The sequence below is a fragment of the Typopeltis vanoorti genome, chromosome 15 (assembly GCF_054136105.1).
Source record: "Typopeltis vanoorti isolate ZY-2024b chromosome 15, IOZ_Tvanoo_1.0, whole genome shotgun sequence".
Taxonomy (NCBI): domain Eukaryota; kingdom Metazoa; phylum Arthropoda; class Arachnida; order Uropygi; family Thelyphonidae; genus Typopeltis; species Typopeltis vanoorti.
The window spans coordinates 122,998,836-123,019,108 of NC_143563.1; the positions used below are offsets into that span (position 1 = coordinate 122,998,836).

The 20,273-nt window shown below is 36.3% G+C and overlaps 1 protein-coding gene across 4 annotated transcripts in view; it reads left to right on the forward strand.

Moving 5' to 3' along the window:
* LOC150099115 (coronin-2B-like) overlaps positions 1-20,273 on the forward strand; it is a 565,643-nt gene that overhangs the window by 461,550 nt on the left and 83,820 nt on the right. For all 4 annotated transcript variants that reach the window (XM_090404927.1, XM_090404925.1, XM_090404924.1 and 1 more), the window contains one exon: positions 12,001-12,188. In XM_090404927.1, coding sequence (XP_090261053.1) covers positions 12,001-12,188 — 188 coding nt within the window. The remainder of the gene's footprint in view (positions 1-12,000; positions 12,189-20,273) is intronic.

Genomic DNA, 20,273 nt, shown 5'->3' on the forward strand with positions numbered 1-20,273 from the left:
AATAAATTTCGTTTAATCCTTTATCCAAGCGTGAGCAAACAAAGTTTGCGCCTGAAAGTATCTTTAGGACTGGGGTAAGGCGGTACAACACCGGGCAACTCATTGCAAAGGTGGAGCAAGCCAACATCACTCCTATATCAGTATCTCCCATAATGCAAAACACATCTACTTGCGGATATGTATAATGTTATGCATTAAGGGAAGGGCCACTACCCAGACTAGTTTCGACCTTTATTGAGGTCTCTTTAGTGGGAGCCAGGCCCAAGTGGAGATACCAGCCAGAAGCATTAGCAAGGTCATCTCTACCTATAGTAGTTGCAAAACGGTGTGCCACCTTTTTATTAAATTACTCTAGATTTAGAGAAAGATGTTGAAAGTTTATTTTTCACTTGGTTACACTATAATAAATTTAGTTTAATGCTTTATCCAAGCATGAGCAAACAAAGTTTGCGCCTGAAAGTATCTTCAGGACTGCGGTAAGGTGGTACAACACCGGGCAACTCATTGCAAAGGTGGAGCAAGCCAACATCATTCCTCTCTCAGTATCTCTCACAGGCAACTCCTATACATAGAGATGACCTTGCTAATGCTTCTGCCTGGTATCTCCACTTGGGCCTGGCTCCCACTGAAGAGACCTCAATAAAGGTCGAAACTAGTCTGGGTAGTGGCCCTTATCTTAATGCATAACATTATACATATCCGCAAGTGGATGTGTTTTGCATTATGGGAGATATTGAGATAGGAGTGATGTTGGCTTGCTCCACCTTTGCAATGAGTTGCCCGGTGTTGTATGCCTATGGTCCCACAGAAGGTTCTATTAAGGTAGAAGTGGAGGAATTTTTTGAGGATTTAGAGAAAGCAACTGACAAAATGAAAAAGGAAAAGTTGGTCCTTGTTGGGGATCTAAATAGTAGAGTAGGAAATGATTGTGAGACATACAAAAATATTTGGGGAAAATTTGGTGAAAAGAGCAAAGCTAATAATAATGGCAAATACCTCTTGAATTTCTGCTCAGGACATGGACTGGTTATTACTAACACCATGTTCCAACATAAAAATGTGCACAAATTCACATGAAGAGAAGAGGCAAGGAATAAGAAAAGTCTCATTGACTATGTTATTGTTGATAGTGATGTTTTCTCCCTGGTGCAGGACACCAGAGTGTACAGAGGATTTGAAATTGGAAGTGATCACTATTTAGTCTTGAGCAGGATAAAACTGAATTTCATATTGAAAAGAATGACATGTAAGAAAGTTTTAAAGCAAATTAAAGTTGAGCAGCTCTCAGATGTGAACTGTAGACTAAAATACACAAAGATTATTGAAGAAAAAATGAAAGAGTTTGAGAATAGGAACCAAACCTTGGAGATTCAGTGGCAAGCCTTGAAGAAAACCTGATTAATTCATCCAGAGAGGCATGTGGTGAGTTTGTCTGCAAGGATAGAAAAATCAGAATTCCATGATGGACACAGGAAGTTAAAGAGGCAGTGAAGGAATCTAAGAAAGCACATCAAAAGTTCCTGGCAAATAAATCAGCTTGTACTCTTAGAGGATACAGAGACAAATGTAAAAAATCTAAACACTGTAAAACTAGCTAAACAAAAGTCATGGAAGGACTTTGGCAAGAACATAGAAAATAAATATCAAGAAAGTGGCAAAATATTTTGGAGGTTGTTGAAGAAGCTTAGAAATGGAGGAAAGAGTGCTGGAAAAGGACTTAGAGATGATAAAGGTGGCATGAAAAACAGGAGAAAAAGATATCCTTGAAGTATGGAGTAATTACTTCAAAAAATTGCTAAATGTTACAAGATGTGATTGCACAGTGGTAAAAAACACTCAACAGGCATACAGTCAGGAATACATATCCATACTTGAAGTAGAAAAAGCCATCAAAGGCTTGAAATGTGGAAAGGCAGCAGGAATAGATGATATTCGACCAGAAATGCTGAAGTATTATGCTATAAAAGTTTTACAGTGGCTGCACTGCATAGTTCAGAAGGCCTGGACAGTGGGACAAATTCCTGATGATTGGAGTAGAGCTCTGATGGTACCCATATATTAAAAGGGAAATAAAACTGAATGTGAGATTTACAGAGGTATTTCCCTACTGAGTGTTCCTGGTAAGATTTATGCAAGTATACTTGAGAAACGGTTGAGAAGAATTGTGGAAGAAAAGCTTGGTGAAGAACAAGCTTGAATCAGGCCAAATCGAGGCTCTCAGGATCAGATCTTCACTTTACGAGAGATAGTTGAGAAATCATGGGAATATAACAAAGATATATATTTAAGTTTTGTTGATCTAAAAAAGGCATATGACAAGGTGCCAAGAGAGAAGCTATTCAATACGCTACAGTTATATGGTGTCATTGGGGCATTATATCAAGCAATACTTAGTCTTTATTTGAGTTGTAAGTCAGCAGTTAGAATTGAAGGAAGTACATGAAGATGGTTTAATGTTAAATCTGGTGTGAGACAAGGATGTACATTATCCCCTCTGTTATTCATTATCTATATGGATCATGTTATTGGGAGAAAGCTCTCCTGCAAGCTCTAGAAATTGTGAGTGGACAACATAGACCAGATGCCATTAAACATACTTCCTTCATGGCATTCATATATAATTAGTTGGCATTGCATTCCAAAAACCAGAAAATCCCACAGAAGCATACAGTTCCTGATCTACCACTCTGTTGTTAGAAGATATTGGAGAAAATGGCAAATTCCAGACTTCTGTGGTATTTAGAAAACAATGATTTTCTCTCTAGTAACAATGTAGCTTTCATAGACATTACTCGATATTATACCATTTGGTCTGTCTAGAAATATGTTTAAGAGATATTAACATCTGGTTTCGGCGTTCTTTGATATGGAAAAAAAAAAAAACTTATGACGTGTTGGAGATATGCATATTAAAAGATCTGTATAATTTGGAACTTACAAGGTATCTTCCTGTTTTTATTAAAAACTTTCTCTCTAGCCAGGTCTTTCGTATCTAAGTGGGAGCACATTATGCCAGCTATATCATGAAGAAGAGCATGCTCCACATCACTGTGTGTGACACTGCTTGCTGTCAAAGTAAACTCAATCGCTGAACAGCTTCCTCCTTTCAGTAAATAGTGCCGAGTATGGCTTCACAATTTACTGTCAATCTTGTAAGGTGAGGATGATGAAAGGCAACTTCAACAAGAAATTGACACATAGTTTTTGTGTTGGGTGGTGGCAGGGAAAAAAAAAATCAACGTGGGTGGTCTGAAAAGTTCTACCTCGACCATAGATGGCAATACTATCAGCAAGATTTTTTTTTTCTAAGTTGGTACATCTGTCATATGCATCCTTGTGAAATTGCAAGTCATTCTGTCAAGTAGTTTTTTGATACAGCTGTCTGAAGCAAAAGTGTTGTCTGCATCCCTAGAAATGGATAAAATTGAGTATCGTGCGGTTATAAAATTCTTTGTAAAAGAAGGTTGAACACCAAAAGAAATTCATTCAAAGTTCATAAAACTTAATAGGCACTCTTCTCCTTCCTTTCTTTTAGTGTTACACGGTGATCAGCATTCATTTTAGAAATTATGGACTTTACAGCTGTGTTATAAATAACTCTTTTAATGTCTCGATGTTTCGATCTTCATATCAAGATCATCATCTGGAGCATATACAAACATACAGGACAAGCTAGGTTACATTACATACAGTAAGCTACACAAACAATCAATTGATCACAAGTTATGCTACTGGCATGACCTCTAGTGAAAAAAAAAATTATTTATAAACTACTTCAAGCTAAATTCTATTTATGATAACATGAATAAACATTCTTTTTTTTCAAATAGTTTTCTTTTAGTAACAATGATGTCCCATTTTTAGCATTACCATTGTTATTTTTGATTTAGGATCCTGGATTTTCTACAGTCCTGTTTATAGTTGCTCTTATAGAGCAAGGTTCTGTGGGTTAAAGCCTTCCATATGTTTGGGATTTTTAGACCATCGTTATTATTCAGATTGGGGTGGTTGGTAATAATCTCACAGGCTTCCTTAAATTTACTTTCATACCATGTTTTGGTGTGATGTAGACAACTAGTGCTTTTCCAGTCAATTCTATGTAAGGTGTTCAGGGCATGATCAGAAAGGTCAGCTTCACCATAATTATTATATTTAATGTGTCGTTTATGTTCTTTTTGTCTTATAGGAATTGTGCGTTCTGTTTCTCCTATATATGGTACATTACAGGTGCAATAAACACGTTATACTCCAGGGTAGGCCAGCGGAGGGAGTGGGTCTTTGGATGAGTTGAGTAAACTTTTTAGTTTTGCAGGAGGTTTAAAGATGGCTTTGAGGTTGTATTTTTGTAGTATTCTGTTTATTTTATCTGATGTCCCTTTAATGTAAGGAATGGGTATAGTTTTATTGTAGTCTGATTTGTCTTTGTTTATTATTGAGGGCTTGTAGAGAATTTTGTTAATAGTGTTTTGGCTGTATCCATTTTTTTTGAAAAGTATTGCTGATCACTTTAAATTTGTCTTTCAGTGTTTGTTCACTGGTGCAGATCTTCAGGGCCCTGTTTTTTAGTGCATTAATGACACCTAGTTTTTGTGTTGGGTGGTGGTAGGAGTTTATGTGTATATATTGGCCAGTATGTGTTGATTTCTGGTAAACAGTGAAGGAAAGATTGCCAGAAGGAAGAGGTGTGACAAGTGTGTCTAGAAATGGAAGTGTTCTGTTTTTCAATCTCAATTGTGAACTGTATGAGTTTGTGTTGTTTGTTTAGGTGGTTAAGGAATGTGTCTAGCGGCCATGGGACCAGATCACGAAAACATCATCAACGTATCTAAGCCATACTTTGGGTTTTAAAGGAGAGGAACCTAAAGCAAGTTGCTCAAAATGAAAATGTTCCATATAAAAGTTAGCAATGGGGGGGGATAATGGCGAGCCCATGGCTGTGCCTTCTTTTTGTAGGTAGAAAGCATTTTGCCATACAAAATAACCAGAACGCAATACATGTGCAAAGAGCGCTGTGATATCTGGAGAGAATTTGTTCTGTAAAAGAAGGATTGTAAGTCCCAAATTATACAGATCTTTTAATATGCATATCTCCAGGATGTCATAAGTTTTATTGTTTTGTTTTTTCTTATCAAAGAACACTGGAACACCGGGACATTCGTAAAGAGGGTAGAGACATCAAAACTGACTAATAAATCATCTTTTTCTAATGTAATGTGTTGTGTCTTTTTGATGTAGGAGGGGGAATGACCTACCAATTCCTTGAGTGTTGTCACTAATTTTTTTGGTTAAGTGATAATTGGAGCTATCGATTCCTTCAACTATGTTCCTTGACCATGTTGCCACCAATCGGTGAGAGTAATCATAGGATCTTGACTTGGGAGGTGTGGAATTTACAATTAAGACATTGTACATGTGGAATTATCGGGCTGGTAAGTATGACATGCTTAGGAGTTTGATTGGTTCAGTGCCATGGCATGTAAAACTGCATAGTGCATGGGAGGCAGTTAAGAAGTGTTTGCATGAGGCAGTGGCTGACTGTATACCTAGAGTCTGAATAATAAATCAAGTAGGGGTTAAAAGGATGAATAAACAAATAAGATTGAGCTGCAAAAAAAGAAACAACTGTGGAGGGAATTTAAGGAGAAAGGTGACCGGCAGCCACATGAACAGTATAAAGTGCAGGCCAGAAGGGTAACGAGTGTGGTAAGAAAAGCAAAAGCGGATTATGAAAGAATTTTACCCATGCAGGCTAAAGAGAATCCCAAACAGTTTTTTCGATATGTTGTAAGTAAAAGAAAAAATGTATATGGCAGAATGATTTTAAAGAATGCCGATGGTAGGGAGGTAACTGAATCAGCTGATATAGTTGAATTACTGAGCTAGCACTTTGCAAGTATATCATCCTGGTGGTTACATTGTAGGAATGAGTGAACCAATAGCATATATGGGAATTGTGGTGAATGAAGTGGAGGTGAATAGTCTATTACAAAACCTCAATGTCACTACATCTGTGGGATTGGATGGTATACCAGCTCGTGTCGTACGTGAAGCAGCCAAAGAATTGTCAGTGCCCTTGACCATTATGTTTAATTTGAGTCTCGGGTCTGGGTTAGTCCCAAGGGGGTGGAAAGAGGGGAAAATAGTTCCACTGCACAAAGGAGGTTCCAAGACTGCTGTTGTAAATTACCGACCGATCAGCATATCATCGTTGTCAAGGTCTTGGAGAAAATAGTCAAGAGAAAAATACAGGATTGGATAGATGAAAATGGATGGGGGACATCATTGTTTTATCAGGCCTGATCATGCCTCAGTAACTTGCTCACGTTTTATAACACAGTGATGGCTGAACTGGATAAGGGTAATGGGTTTACAGTGATTCCACTGGTCCCTGCTAAGGCCTTTGACAGGAAACCACATGGAATTCTAATCAGTAAACTGCAGCATATGGGGATGGATATAGAGTTGGTGAGATGAATAGGTGGGTGGTTGATGGAGAGATATCAGAGAGTGGTTTATTCAGGAGTAGAGTCCAAAAGATGGCCTGTGACTAGTGGTGTGCTGCAGGGTTCTGTTTTTGGACCACTACTTTTCAATTTGTTCATTAACGATATAGGAAAGGTCTGAGAGGAAGTGTTCATTTGTTTGCTGATGATGCAAAGTTGGGTAGAGCAATAGTGAGTGCAGAGGATGTCAAAATTTTGCAAGCTGATTTGGATAGTTTGGAGGACTGGGCTAAGGAGTATCGATGTCAATTTAATGTGGCAAAGTGTAAGGTTATGCATTTTGAGGTGAAAAGATTAGCAGCAGTATATCACATTGGTGGAACTGTACTCCAGGAGATTGACGAGGCCAGGGATTTGGGAGTGTTGGTGGATAGGGAGTTGAAGTTTAGGGGGCACATCGCAAAAGTGACTAAATCAGCTCATCAAATCACTTGGTTGCTGAAAAATACTTTAACAAGCAGAGACAAACAGGTTATTGTTCCTCTGTATTGAGCCTTGATAAGACCCACCTAGACTGCTGTGCCCAGATTTGAGCACCAGGGTTTCTTCTTGATGGGGAGGAGGTGGAGAGGATCAAGAGACGAGTGACCAAGATTATAGCAGGTCTATGGAATGAACCTTATGAGAACAGGTTGAAGATTTGTGGGTTGCAGAAATTGGTTGATAGGCGAAAAAAGGGTGATATGATTGAGACATTCAAATTACTGAAGGGTTTCTATAAGATTAATTCAGAAGATATTTTTGAGAATAGGACTGGTGGTGGGAGGACTAGGGGCCATGCATGGAAGCTGGGCAAGAGTGTGGTTAGCAAGTGTTAGAGCTAGTTTCTTGGAGAGTGATGAATGAGTGGAATAAGCTGCCAGAGTCTGCTGTGGGTGCCATGACTGTGAATGAGTTCAAGGCGAGGTATGATAGACACTGTGTGATTGTCAAATAGTTATTCTTGACATGATCTAATGACCTTCCTTGATGAATCTAAGGACTCCTGGGAGTTGCCATAATAATAATAATAATGACTATAGGCTGGAGTAGTGTGTTATCTTTGTGTATTTTAGGTAGCCCATAAATCCTTGGGGGACGAGTGTAGTGCAGAAAGAGTTTTTTTGACTGTATCTTCGGGCCATGTGGTAATTGACTTAAGTAGTTTCTCTGTTTTCTTTTTTATTCTATTGATTGGGTTGTAGTTAACGAGTTGGTATGTGTTAATGTCCAAGACTAGCAGGTTAATTTTTTCTACATAAGTGGTTCGGTTTAAAATAACAGTGGCTCTTCCTTTATCAGTTCTAATTATTACGATGTTCGGAATAGGACATCATTGTTACTAAAAGAAAACTATCTCTAAGAAAGAATGTTTATTCATGTTATCATAAATATAATTTAGTTTGATGTAGTTTAGAAATAATTAATTTTTTTTTTCACTAGAGGTCATGCCAGTAGAATATCATGTGATCAAATCATTGTTTCTGTAGCTTACTGTATGTAATGTAACTTAGCTTGTCCTGTATATTTATATATGCTCCAGATGATGATCTTAATATGAAGATCGAAACTTCGAGATATTAAAAGAGTTATTTATAACACAGTTGTAAAGTCCATAATTTCTGAAATGAACTCTTCTTCTTCGTTTTTGACAATTAAGAAATGTGCTGACGACTTTAAATGGGGCCGTACCAGCCATGAAGATGATCAACGTGAAGGACATCGAAAAGTGTAACAACACCAGAAATCATTGATCAAGTGCACGATATGGTATTGGGTGACCAGCGAGTCAAAATGGGTGAAATTGCTGATACTATATGCATTTCAAAAGAATGTGTAGGATATATTTTGCATGAAGAATTGCAAATGGAAAAGCTTTGCGTAAGATGGGTGCTCTTCTTGCTCCCAGCAGATTAAAAACGCACTTGCATGAAAATCTCTGAACAGTGCTTGGAGTGTTTTAACGAGAATAAAACTGATTTTGTTCATCGATTTATTACTATGGATCAGACTTGGATTCACCATTACACACCAGGATCCAAAAGCAGTCAAAACAGTGGACACAAGCCGGTTGTTCAGCACCAAAGAAGACAAAGTCGGTTCCATCAGCAGGAAAGGTCATGGCATCAGTGTCTTGAGATGCTAAAGGCATTTTGTTTATTAATTATCTTGAAAAGGGTAAAACAATAACCGTGGAATATTATTCCGGTCTTTTAACCAGACTAGACAAAAAAATTTGTGAGAAAAGTCCCTGTTTGTGGAATTAAAAAAATTATATTTCATCAGGACATCAGGACCTGCCCACAAAGGTGTTTTGGCAATGGAAAAATCACGGGATCTGCACTATGAATTGTTGGAACATCCACCCTATTCTCCAGAGTTGGCTCCCTCTGATTTCGGTCTCTTCCCAAAATAGTGCTGGAGCATTGGTGGAATAAATGCATTAGTCTTGAGGGAGATTATGTTGAAAAATAAAAATAATTTTGAAATTATAAATTCATTTTTTTCATTGTTAGGCCAAGAGCTTTTCAGTCCACCCTCGTATGTATATTTTTGCTGAAAAAGCACTCTTCCCAGACCCAGACTTAAAGATGAGACAAAGTGTTATCTCTCTACCAACAAAATTCACAGTTTTAACAGAAAGCTTATTTCTTGCACATATTCATGAAGTAAGAGAAAAGTTCAAGAGAACATTGAATAATCTTTGCTCTGTATCTTCTACATCATGGGTTGCAGATTAATTTTCCTTATTTCATCTTTATTATGCAGATTGTTGCTGAAAGCTTGCTTATGGTTCGAACTCCATGGTTCTGCAAGCGGGAGTACCTGGAATGGTTGGATCTTATCGCTCTTCAGGGTATATGAAACTGGTGAATTTTGTACATCATCCATTTAGTGTTCAAAGGAAACTTTTACATGGAAAATTTTGAAAACTGAGCCATAGACCCAGCCCCCCCTCTCTCAAACCTTCTATGGCTAAGATAGGTAGAAGATGTGTTCTCTATTTGGCCTTATATTCCAAACACATTAGACTCCATCCAAGAATCTAGTTTTCAATGGAAAAGAAAAATAACAGTAGTTTACCCTTCCTACACACCTTAGTAACACACCTTCTGAATGGTAATCTCTCCTTCACTGTATTTAGCAGATACATTCACAAACTTTCCCATCACCACACCTCTCAACAATATGACATCATTAAAACTAACCAATAGAGCCTATAATCTTTGTTCAACTAGTGGAACCTTTCTTTCACCTGAACTAAAACATATACACAACACCTTCCTATCCCATGGCTACAGTGATTACAGAATTATAAAAATAATCAGTTCCTCCCCCATTCCTCAGCCATCGCTTCAGAAAGATTTCAGACATGCCGTCACCATCCTCTATGACCTTGGAACATTGAAAAAAATAGTCAGGTCTTTAAAAAAGTAAAACCTCTAGACAGCTTTTAAGCCCCTCAGGAAACTTGTTACCCTTCTTTTCTACCAAAAATTAGTTCCCCTCCTCTCTCAATGCCTAGAGTATATAAAGTACCCTGTTCCTGCAAGTTGGGTTACTTCGAACAGACACTATCCATTTAGATGAACACAAATCATACATCTGCAATCATCACTATCGTCAGTCTGGTCTGCAGACCATGTATTGGATCTTCTGGTAAAAAAAAAACAGATGAATTAAAGATGAATTAAAAGTTATCAGCAGTACCTTCCTGAAAAATGGTTACAGCCAAAATACTATCAATGAAATTCTGTACAAGACCTACTTAAAAACAAAAATAAACTAGACTACAATAAAACTATAACCATCCATACATTGAAGGGATATCAGGTAATAAAAGAATACCTTCAATTTTTTATTTTCTTTAATAATAAATTTAGTTTAATCCTTTATCCAAGTGTAAGCAAACAAAGTTTGCCCCTAAAGTATCTTCACGGCTGATGCAACTCGTGGTAAAGGTGGACTAAGATCTCATCACTTGTCTTAGTATCTCCCATAATGCAAAGCATATCTCCTTGTGGACATGCACAATGCTATGCATTAAGGGAAGGGCCACTACCCAGACCAGTTTCAACCTTTATTGAGGTCTCGTCAGTGGGAGCCAGACCCAGAAGTGGTGATACGAAGGTGGAAGTAATGGAGAAGTCATATTTAATAATAAGGTGAGACACCTTTTGGCGACTTGTATAGGTAAATATGACTTCTCCATTACTTCCACCTTGTTATCACCACCTGTGGGTCTGGCTCCCACTGATGAGATCTCAATAAAGGTCGAAACCGGTTTGGGTAGTGACCCTTCCCTTAATGCATAGCATTCAACATGTCTGCAAGGAGATGTGCTTTGCATTATGGGAGATACTAAGACAAGTGATGAGAGCTTAGTCCACCTTTACAACGAGTTGCCTCAGTCCTGAAGATACTTCAGGTGTAAACTTGTTTTATTATCTTTTATTGTGCTTTAGTCAGGTAAAATGATTGAGATTGTGCACTGTAACATATTGAAAAAACTTATGTCTGATTGATCTTTATAAAAAAAGCAAAAACGAAAAATTCAGAATTATTGTTCAATCTTTTGCTGATGTTAAAAATTATGCCTTTAAATTGTCTGGCTGTATGTGGTAGCTAGAATTACACTTAAAGGCAAATAAAATATATCCACACTATTCAACAGCGTAGAAGGACTTTTAAGTCAAAATTCCATCACTTAATTTTTACATTAATTCAATCTTACATGACTTACAATAATCACTCTTACAATATTCTTTGGTTTTACCACTCTGGTGGGATTTTTGATTATTTTAAGAGGTTCTCCCAATACTTAAAAGACACTAAATAATAAATGTTCCCAAAATTTCAGTTGGAATGTGAAAAAATTTTGCATCAAAAATTTGGTGATTTTGGCATGCATGCTTAAAAAGGTTGCCCACCCCTGGTTTAAGGGAAGGTAGACTGAGTGATCTTTTAGTAAAGAAGCAAGTTTTAATGTATAATCATAGTAGTTTAAAACTGCTTCAGCATTTCCCTCATGAGATTTAGTAATTACTATTTTATTATTCTTTCTTGATTTCCAATATTCTTTTATATTCTTTATAGGAGAGGTTATCTCTCCTATAATATACTTGAAGACAGCAATTACTCCCTAGTCCATAAATTGCAGGAGTGAGGTTGCATTTGGTGAATATGATATTGGGAAGGCCATTGTTAGTATGAGTGGTTTTAAGTTGTGTAGGTTATAAGTCTAGGACTGACTGTATGTTCAGAGTGAAACCATACTTAGGTGTGCCTGGGCACACCTGAGCATAGTTTTTCTCTCTGAATAAATGGATAAATGAATTAAAAGAATGTAACAATAAATATAGTTCGTTTTTTTTTTTTCTGTTCTAGTGTACATGTGTGTGATTTCTATAAAACTCAGTCATACTAGTTATTCCCATTCCCATCTTGTGTTACCTACTTTAATTTAAAAAAAAAGATTGTCAAGAAATTTTCTGAAGTACTTTTATTTGTGTTTCAGGCAGGGACAAATGCTCGTACTCACAAGCCAGTAGTTTACAAACCTGGAAGACACTGTCTTTTAACTTGTGACAGAAACAACGAACGCAAGTTCGTTTTCATATCCCAGGATAACAGAGTTGATTACAGAGAGCTTTTGGCTCTTAATTGTAATAATAATGCCTTTAACTCAGGTTTTTCCCTTGATAAGTAAGATTTTTTTTTTTTTTTAAATAGAACTGTATAAAGTTCATATATTATTCTGTACCATTTATATAATATAATGGTTAGATAAAATGGTAGAAAATCACAGTTCATTTTATAATGTCCTTATGTGTGCTGTTTATCCATCTCAGTTTTCAAATGCAGCCAGTTAACTTATTAAGATGCATGTTATTTAAGATTATAATTACTGTTATTATGTAGGTATCTCCATGGAATCAGACAAATCATCACAGGAGCCTCATACACTAAACTTTATACACACAATATCTATCATACCTCTCCTTAAACTCATTCATTATCAGGACACTTACAACTAATTCTGGCAATCCATTCCACTTACTCACAACTCTCCATGCAAAAAATCTCATCTGCACACACTCCTTACTAACCACACTCTTATACAATTTCCACGGATGGCCATTCTGACTTCTCTGATATACCCTTGCAAAGTGGTCACTTAGCAACTTAACTATTTTTTTTGCTTCTGTCACCTTCCTACCATCAGTATTGACTAAAGTCATCCTTCCATAATCATTCTCCCTCTTAATAATTATTACATAGCAAAATTAGCCAAGCAAGCCAAAGTACATCCAAAAAATTTGGATTTACTTTGGCTTGCTTGGGTAATTTTCTCTCATATTCTGATTTGACTTTTCTTGTACAGCTGTGTGCTGCAGTCATTGCACATCTGTTCATTAGACTCAGTCACTACTCACACTTTGTTAGTGTGTCATCTTTGATGACACACTAACAAAGTTTTTGCTACTATCGTAGTGTTAATGCAGCAGCAGATCAATACTGCATGATTTTTATAAATTTCAAGTTTCATATAGGCTAAACATTGGTGTAAGGCAGTCACGATAATCTTAATTAAAAACTCAAAGCGCTGCAGCATGGCAGACATCATTACTTGCACATTTATCTATTTGGCTTAGAGGGAATGTTGCATACTAGTCACCTTCTAGTGTGCAGTTTGTACTGCTCATGAGTATCCCGATCACCTTTTTCTTTCTATTTACTTCATTTTTTTTTTTCAGCTTCTATTTTATATATATATATATATATATATATATATATATATATACTCATCAGCTTAATCCTCACTTGGTTTGTCCTGCTGACCATGGGTATGCCATCTGATATTGCTTCACTCAGACAATCCCTGATCACTTCCTATGCACTATTCACATTCTTTCCTTGTAGCCTAAGCAGTGGCACTGCTCCAAGCTGACTCTTAAGTCTGTCATAATGACCAGTTTTAATGTGGAATTCTCTGTCAAGAGAATTCCACATGTTTTAGAACCTTCCAGAACAATACTGCATGGTCACTTTTCCAGATCAGAGGCCAAGTGTCTACCTTGGTTTTGGACACATTTGATGATGATGTTCTAGATTCAGCACTCTCGAATCCCTGGTCCACTCCATGATATGCTGTTTCAGGTAATTATCCCATAGCAACTTCCACTTCCATATTGCCATACCCCTTTTTCCTCCCTCCAATCTATATCCCCATAATTGAAGTCTTGCATGAAAATTTCTTGATGCAAGGCATCCACATCTTCCTGTGGATTCATTTTCTTTATCGACAACCAACGATATGTTTTGTCCTATTGGCCTTTCTTGTACCAGATAGCCTCAAATGAACCATCTCTACCAGATCTAAATGCCTCGTTAACTTCTAGTTTTGTTGGTTGAAGTTCAGCTGTTATCAGCAATACTACTATGGAATATGAGCTACAGAGGAAGATATGGGTGCCTTGCATTGGCAGATTATCATAAGTGCAGCACAAGCAATTATCATGGGAGGCTTCAGCTATGAGGATATAAATTGGATGATGAAAAGGGCATGGTTACTGAGCGATAACTACTTGGAACAGCATGTCATGGAAGGAACCGAGAGTTTGAGAATGTAAGATTTGGTAATAGTGTAGTATAGAGAGAAATAGAAAGAACATCTATTTAGGAAGGAAAGATCTCGGTTACCAAAAGGTGTGGATAGATGTAGGCCAAAGGGAAAGAGAGAGAGAGAGAGAGAGAGAGAGAGAGGGAAAGACCAGCAGCAAGATGGAAAGATCATTGAAACTGGAACAGGCAAATGCTTAATCCTTGAAGAGAAGAAGAAAAAGAAGATTTGGTAATAGCATCTGATGACCTATCCATAACTATGCTAGTAACACTACCTCCAATTGGGGAAAATTAACCATGCAATCTTTATCTGGGAGGTTGCTAAACATGGAATTCTTAGTCAAAAAAGTGTTTATGAACTATAATGTATTCATTATCAAAAACTTAGGTGGGAGCTTGGAGTTATGCAGTGGTATAAGAAATTGAATAGGAAATGGTCAGGGATTGTTTGAAGGGAACATTATTGGACTTGCATACCCAGGGTCAGGATAATAAACTGAGTAGGATTTGAATAAATGAGTAGCAACATAAAGCAGCAGCTGAAAAGAGCACGTGTGTTGGAGAGAATACAAAGACACATGTTATCAGCTTGCTTTATATATATATATATATATTTATTTATTTTAAAACATAGATTTAGTGACTTAAAAAACCGAGATAACTTATAAAGATTTTAATGAGAATAATTCAACTAGTTTCGGCTTATAACAGCCTTTCTGAGGTATTCATAAAGGAAAAGAATAGTAATAAACATTGAAGTATTCTAAAACAACTGGAAATGACAGACAAAAATTGCCACACATAATTGATACATAAAAAACATATTTTTTCAAGTTGTTCTAACAGGCGTGCCATTGTTTATTGCAAGTATGCGTGCAGGCTCACGTGAATGCCAATATTGAATAACTGCATCATGGCTATCTGGGATGTTATAACTCAAATTGTTGTTTAAGTGGACAGGGTTCAGCAGGATTTCCCTTGATTCTACAATTTTTCTCTCAAACTCATCATCACAGCGGAAAATATTTTCTGATCTATCCCAGCAAACGGAGTGACTTTGTTGATCATCATTAGGATTATTTGAAAAAATAACATGACTGGATAACGCAGTTGCATGAGATCTTTTGTAAGAGATGTCTCTTATGCTCTTCTGTACGTTGTTTAATAGATTTGTTAGTTTCTCCAAAATAAGGGATATTGCAATCGCACCATAATTTATATACACCTCGATATTTTAGGTAGTGATGAGTAGGCTTTGGATGGCTGATTAGAGAACGGATTTTAGGAAGTGTGGTGAAGAACTTCCTGATATTATATTTTTTAAGGACTTGAGCTAATTTTTTAGAGACTGTGCTAATGTATGGAATGGAGATGCTGCCTTTAAAATTAATAGTTTCTATTGTGCACTGCCTAGGAGGATCCAGAAGAAATTTCTTAATTGTTTTTTCAGAGTATCCATTTTGTTTAAAGATAAGAGTGAGGTGATTTATTTCTTTTTGTAGTTCATCTGGTTTATTCAAGAGAGAGCGTGCTCTGTGTCCTAAGGTAGATACAGTTCCAAGTTTTTGTGATGGAAAATGATGCGAAAGATTATGCAGATATCTATTGTTATGAGTAGGGTTTCTGTATATAGAGATTTTTAATCTTTCAGAGCATCGTGTAAGCATGACATCCAGGAAAGGTAAGGAGTTATTATTTTCTAGATCAGCAGTAAATTTTATATTAGGATGTTGGATGTTTAGATGATGAAGAAAATCTATGAGAGATGTGTGCCCATGATTCCAAATAATCAAAATATCATCAACATATTGTTTCCAAACTTTTGGTTTAAATGAGAAGGAAGATATGACTTTCGTTTCAAAATCTTCAAGGAAGATGTTAGCTAGAACTGGGGATAAAGTACTAAAAGATCTTTAACTCAAAAACTTGAAGAAATTATGGATAATGTTAACTTACATGATTTTATCATTAACAGTGAAGCACAAGCCACACAAATACAAAACAAAAATAAATACACTCTTATCAGGAAATTTAATAATCTAAAAAGGATACAAAACAGATCTGGTCATAGTGAAGCCCGTATTAATCCTGAAAAAGTTGTAGTGAACAAATCTTCTTATATTTTAATGGATGTGGAAACAGATATTCTTAGCAAAGGTCTCAATTTCATTCCCTCACCAAAATTTATCCCTAAAGAATCTCTTCTTACAAAAATAGAAAAGGCAAGTTCACTCATTCCTAATCATTTTGCGTATTGAAACTTCTTCGTATCGAATTAATTTTCATTATCAATAATGCTAAACCTCCAACACATAATATTTATCTGGCTGAAAGACAAGCCCTAAAAAATCTAAAACAGAACAGTAACATTATTATTTTACCTGCAGATAAAGGCAATTCTACAGTCATCCTCAACTCTGAAGATTACCACAACAAAATGCTTCAATTATTGAAGATAATTCGACATATTCAATTCTTCAGGAAGATCCTACAAGAGAATTACAAAACTTTACAAACAACTTGTTAAAGACTACGAGTGAACTTCATCATAATGTTTGCCTCTCTTTACGCTCTCTACATCCTCTTATCCCATGCATCTATGGAGTTCCCAAAATTCATAAAGAAAACATCCCTCTTTGCCCAGTTGTGGAAGGAATTGACTCACCTATGTATAACCTTTCCAAATATCTAGCAAAGTGCCTCAAGTGTTTCTCCAATAAATCTTCATCTTTCATCAAAAACACCGCAAATTTTGTTTCTCATATGAAAGATATTCCCATCAATGAAAATGACATTCTAGCAAGTTTTGACGTTATATCTTTATTTACTAACATTCCCACAGATGAGGTACTTACATTACTAAAGGACAAATTATCCAAAAAAATGTTTACTTTATTAAAACATTGCATTCATTCTGGTTACTTCAGATATCAGGACTCTGTTTATCAACAAAAACAAGGCCTGGCAATGGGCAATCCTTTGTCCCCAGTTCTAGCTAACATCTTCCTTGAAGATTTTGAAACGAAAGCCATATCTTCCTTCTCATTTAAACCAAAAATTTGGAAACAATATGTTGATGATATTTTTATTATTTGGAATCACGGGCACACATCTCTCATAGATTTTCTTCATCATCTAAACATCCAACATCCTAATATAAAATTTACTGCTGATCTAGAAAATGATCTAGAATTAGATAAAGGAAATGTTTACACCACGATACTAGTGGACTTTGCAAAGCCATTTCACAGAATGCTGCATGGAGAACTATTACATAATTTGGAACAAATATGTATTGGTTTTTATCTGATGGTATGAATATGGGTGGCTGACAGACAGACAGACACCAGAAGGCAGTGTATGTTGGAATGGAAAAGGTAAATTAGGGTGAGTTCACCTTGATTAATAGAGTGTCTCACTGCTCTGTACTGGAGCCACTGCTCTTTAATTTATATATTAATGATATAAGATATGATTTAAGGAGGGATATTTAACAGTAAGGATATTCTAGATGCCTGGAGTAATTACTTCGAAAGACTACTAAACGAAATAAGTAGTGACAGAACAGTAGACAGAAATTTTCAAGAGAAATGCAAACAGAAGTACATATCAATACTTGAGGTAGAAAAGGCCATCATAAACTTGAAATGTGGAAAGGCAGCAGGAATAGATAATATTCATCCAGAAATCTGAAATACAGAGGTAAAGAAGTTTTACAGTCACTACACTAAATGATTCATAGGGCCTGGTTAGGTCAAATTCCAGATGATTGTAGTAAAACTCTCATAGTTTCTATCTATAAGAAAAGGAATAAAGCTGAATATGAGAATTACAGAGGCCTTTCTCTAATAAGTGTTCCAGGTAAGATTTATTAAATATGCTTCAAAAGATTCAGAAAATTGCATAAGAGAAACTTGGAGAAGAACATTCTGGGTTCTGGCCAAATACAGGTTGTCAAGATCATACTTTCACTTTATGACTAATTGTTGAGAAATCATGGGAATATGACAATGACCTGTATTTTAGTTTTGTTGATCTAGAAACAGCATATGACAATGTGTTCAGAGAAGAGCTTTTGTAAATGCTATAATTATATGCAGTAAGTGGAACATTATACAGAGCACTATATAGTCTATATTTAAGTTGTAAGTGAGCAGGAAATGAAGGAAATGCAGAAGGATGGTTTGATGTAAAATCATGGATTAGACATGGATGCACTTTATCTCCACTCATAATGATCATATAGATGGATTGCATTATGAAAGAAAGTAGCATTAAATCTGATATTAGAATTGACAATATCAAACTTACCTCTGCTATATGCAGATGATGATGTACTCCTAAACACATCCAGCAGGTCTCCAGAATTCTCTGACTAAATTGAATAGCAGCTGTAATCAATTTGACATGAAAATGAACAAAAAAAAAAGACCAAAACTATGAAAATAGGCAGAAGCATAGAAAACTTCATCTGTATTCTAAACGGAGATCCTATAGAACAAGTAAAATGATTCAGCTCTTTAAGCAATCTTTAGTGAAGATGGCAGGTTAAATTTGGAAATAGACAACACAATAAACAAAGCCAGCATAGTGGGTAGCCAGCTGAATAAATTTATATGGAATAAGAGAGAAATTAACCAAAACACCAAACTAGCAGTATACACGACCGTGTTTAAACCAGTTTTAAGTTATGGATCTGAGAGTTGGGTTAGAAATAAAGCCCTTGATCAGAGACTAGAGACCACAGATATGATACTTGACATTCTTAGCCCTCAGGAATCTGTGAGTAGAGCTCACCTAAGGTGGTAAGGCCACTTAAAGAGAATGGAGTGAATGGTTAGCAAAACAGGTATTTGATGGCAGGAAAGATAACCAGATGAAAACCAAGGTCTAGGTAGATTGATTCAGTCAGAAGTTTCCTAGAAGAACCCTGTTAGATATGACAATATTGGACTGATGACAAGTAATAGACTAATTTGGAGGGAAAATGTTAATAGGAGATTAATAATAATGTAAATGTAATCATATAAGTGCTATCATAGTAGCGTGAACATTCCTTGAGGGTACATTCAGGAAATTGATAATGTTAGTCATATGAAATATCCCAATTGTATTACAAAATGAAAGTGTGGTAATTAATTTATTTTTAATGTGTATCACAATAAATAATTACTCTGTATGTCAAAGTGTTGTTCTCATGAAAATGAAATGATACCCAGTGTTAAAAAAAAAAAAGTAATTAGACTGAAGTAAAATATATAGATTTAGAACTAGGAGCAGATGGTAGACACACAGAAGGGCAAATGATAATGTTTTTTTTTTTATATGTTTTTTTTTTTAATACAGATTCTCTGTGTGCTGTGTCTGTAACATCAGTGTAAGTATAAAAGTTTTACAGCAACTACACTGCACAATTTAGTTTTGCATTGGCTACACACTAGTGGTTCCCAAACTGTGGCCTCGGTTGCCATGAAATATTCAAATATTTTCACTGAAATAACCACACTAAATGCAACTGTTAGGTAGGCCTATGTTCTGATTTGGGTGGTGCAAACTGAAAAGTTTGGGAACCACTGGGCTACACTATAAATCTTCTTCCCTTCAGGTATTAGGCCTAGTGGCCTGTTACGGAACTATCTTTAGCCCTTCTAAGCCGTACCCATCCCGACGATAATGTGGCTAGCCCTATGCCTCCCGGTGTGTTCTATGTCTGTAGCTGCATGTGTTCATAGGGCCAGTTTGCCTGCTTGCAGGAGGCAAACAGGCCCTATAAAGGAAATGTTTTCTCCCCAGTTTACAGATAAATTGGGGAGAAAAATCCTGCTGTCCACACCCAAGACCGGTTAACTTGGCTATGTCTGAGAAAGATCCTTAAGTTCCTCACATCAGCACGGAATCGAACCCATGACACTCCTTTCCCAGGCATGTGGTTACTAAGCACATAGCTACTCGGCTAACCGCGCAGACTACACTATAATTCAAAAGGTCAAATTCTAGATGATTAGAGTCAACTGTTTTGAAAGGATCTTTGTCTAAGTTTTGTAGATCTGGAAAATGCATATAACAATCGACAAGAAAAACTGTTTGAAATTATATGTTGTAACTGGGTCATTATATAGAGAGAAGAGATACAATTTCTATTTAAGTTGTAAATTAGCAGTTAGA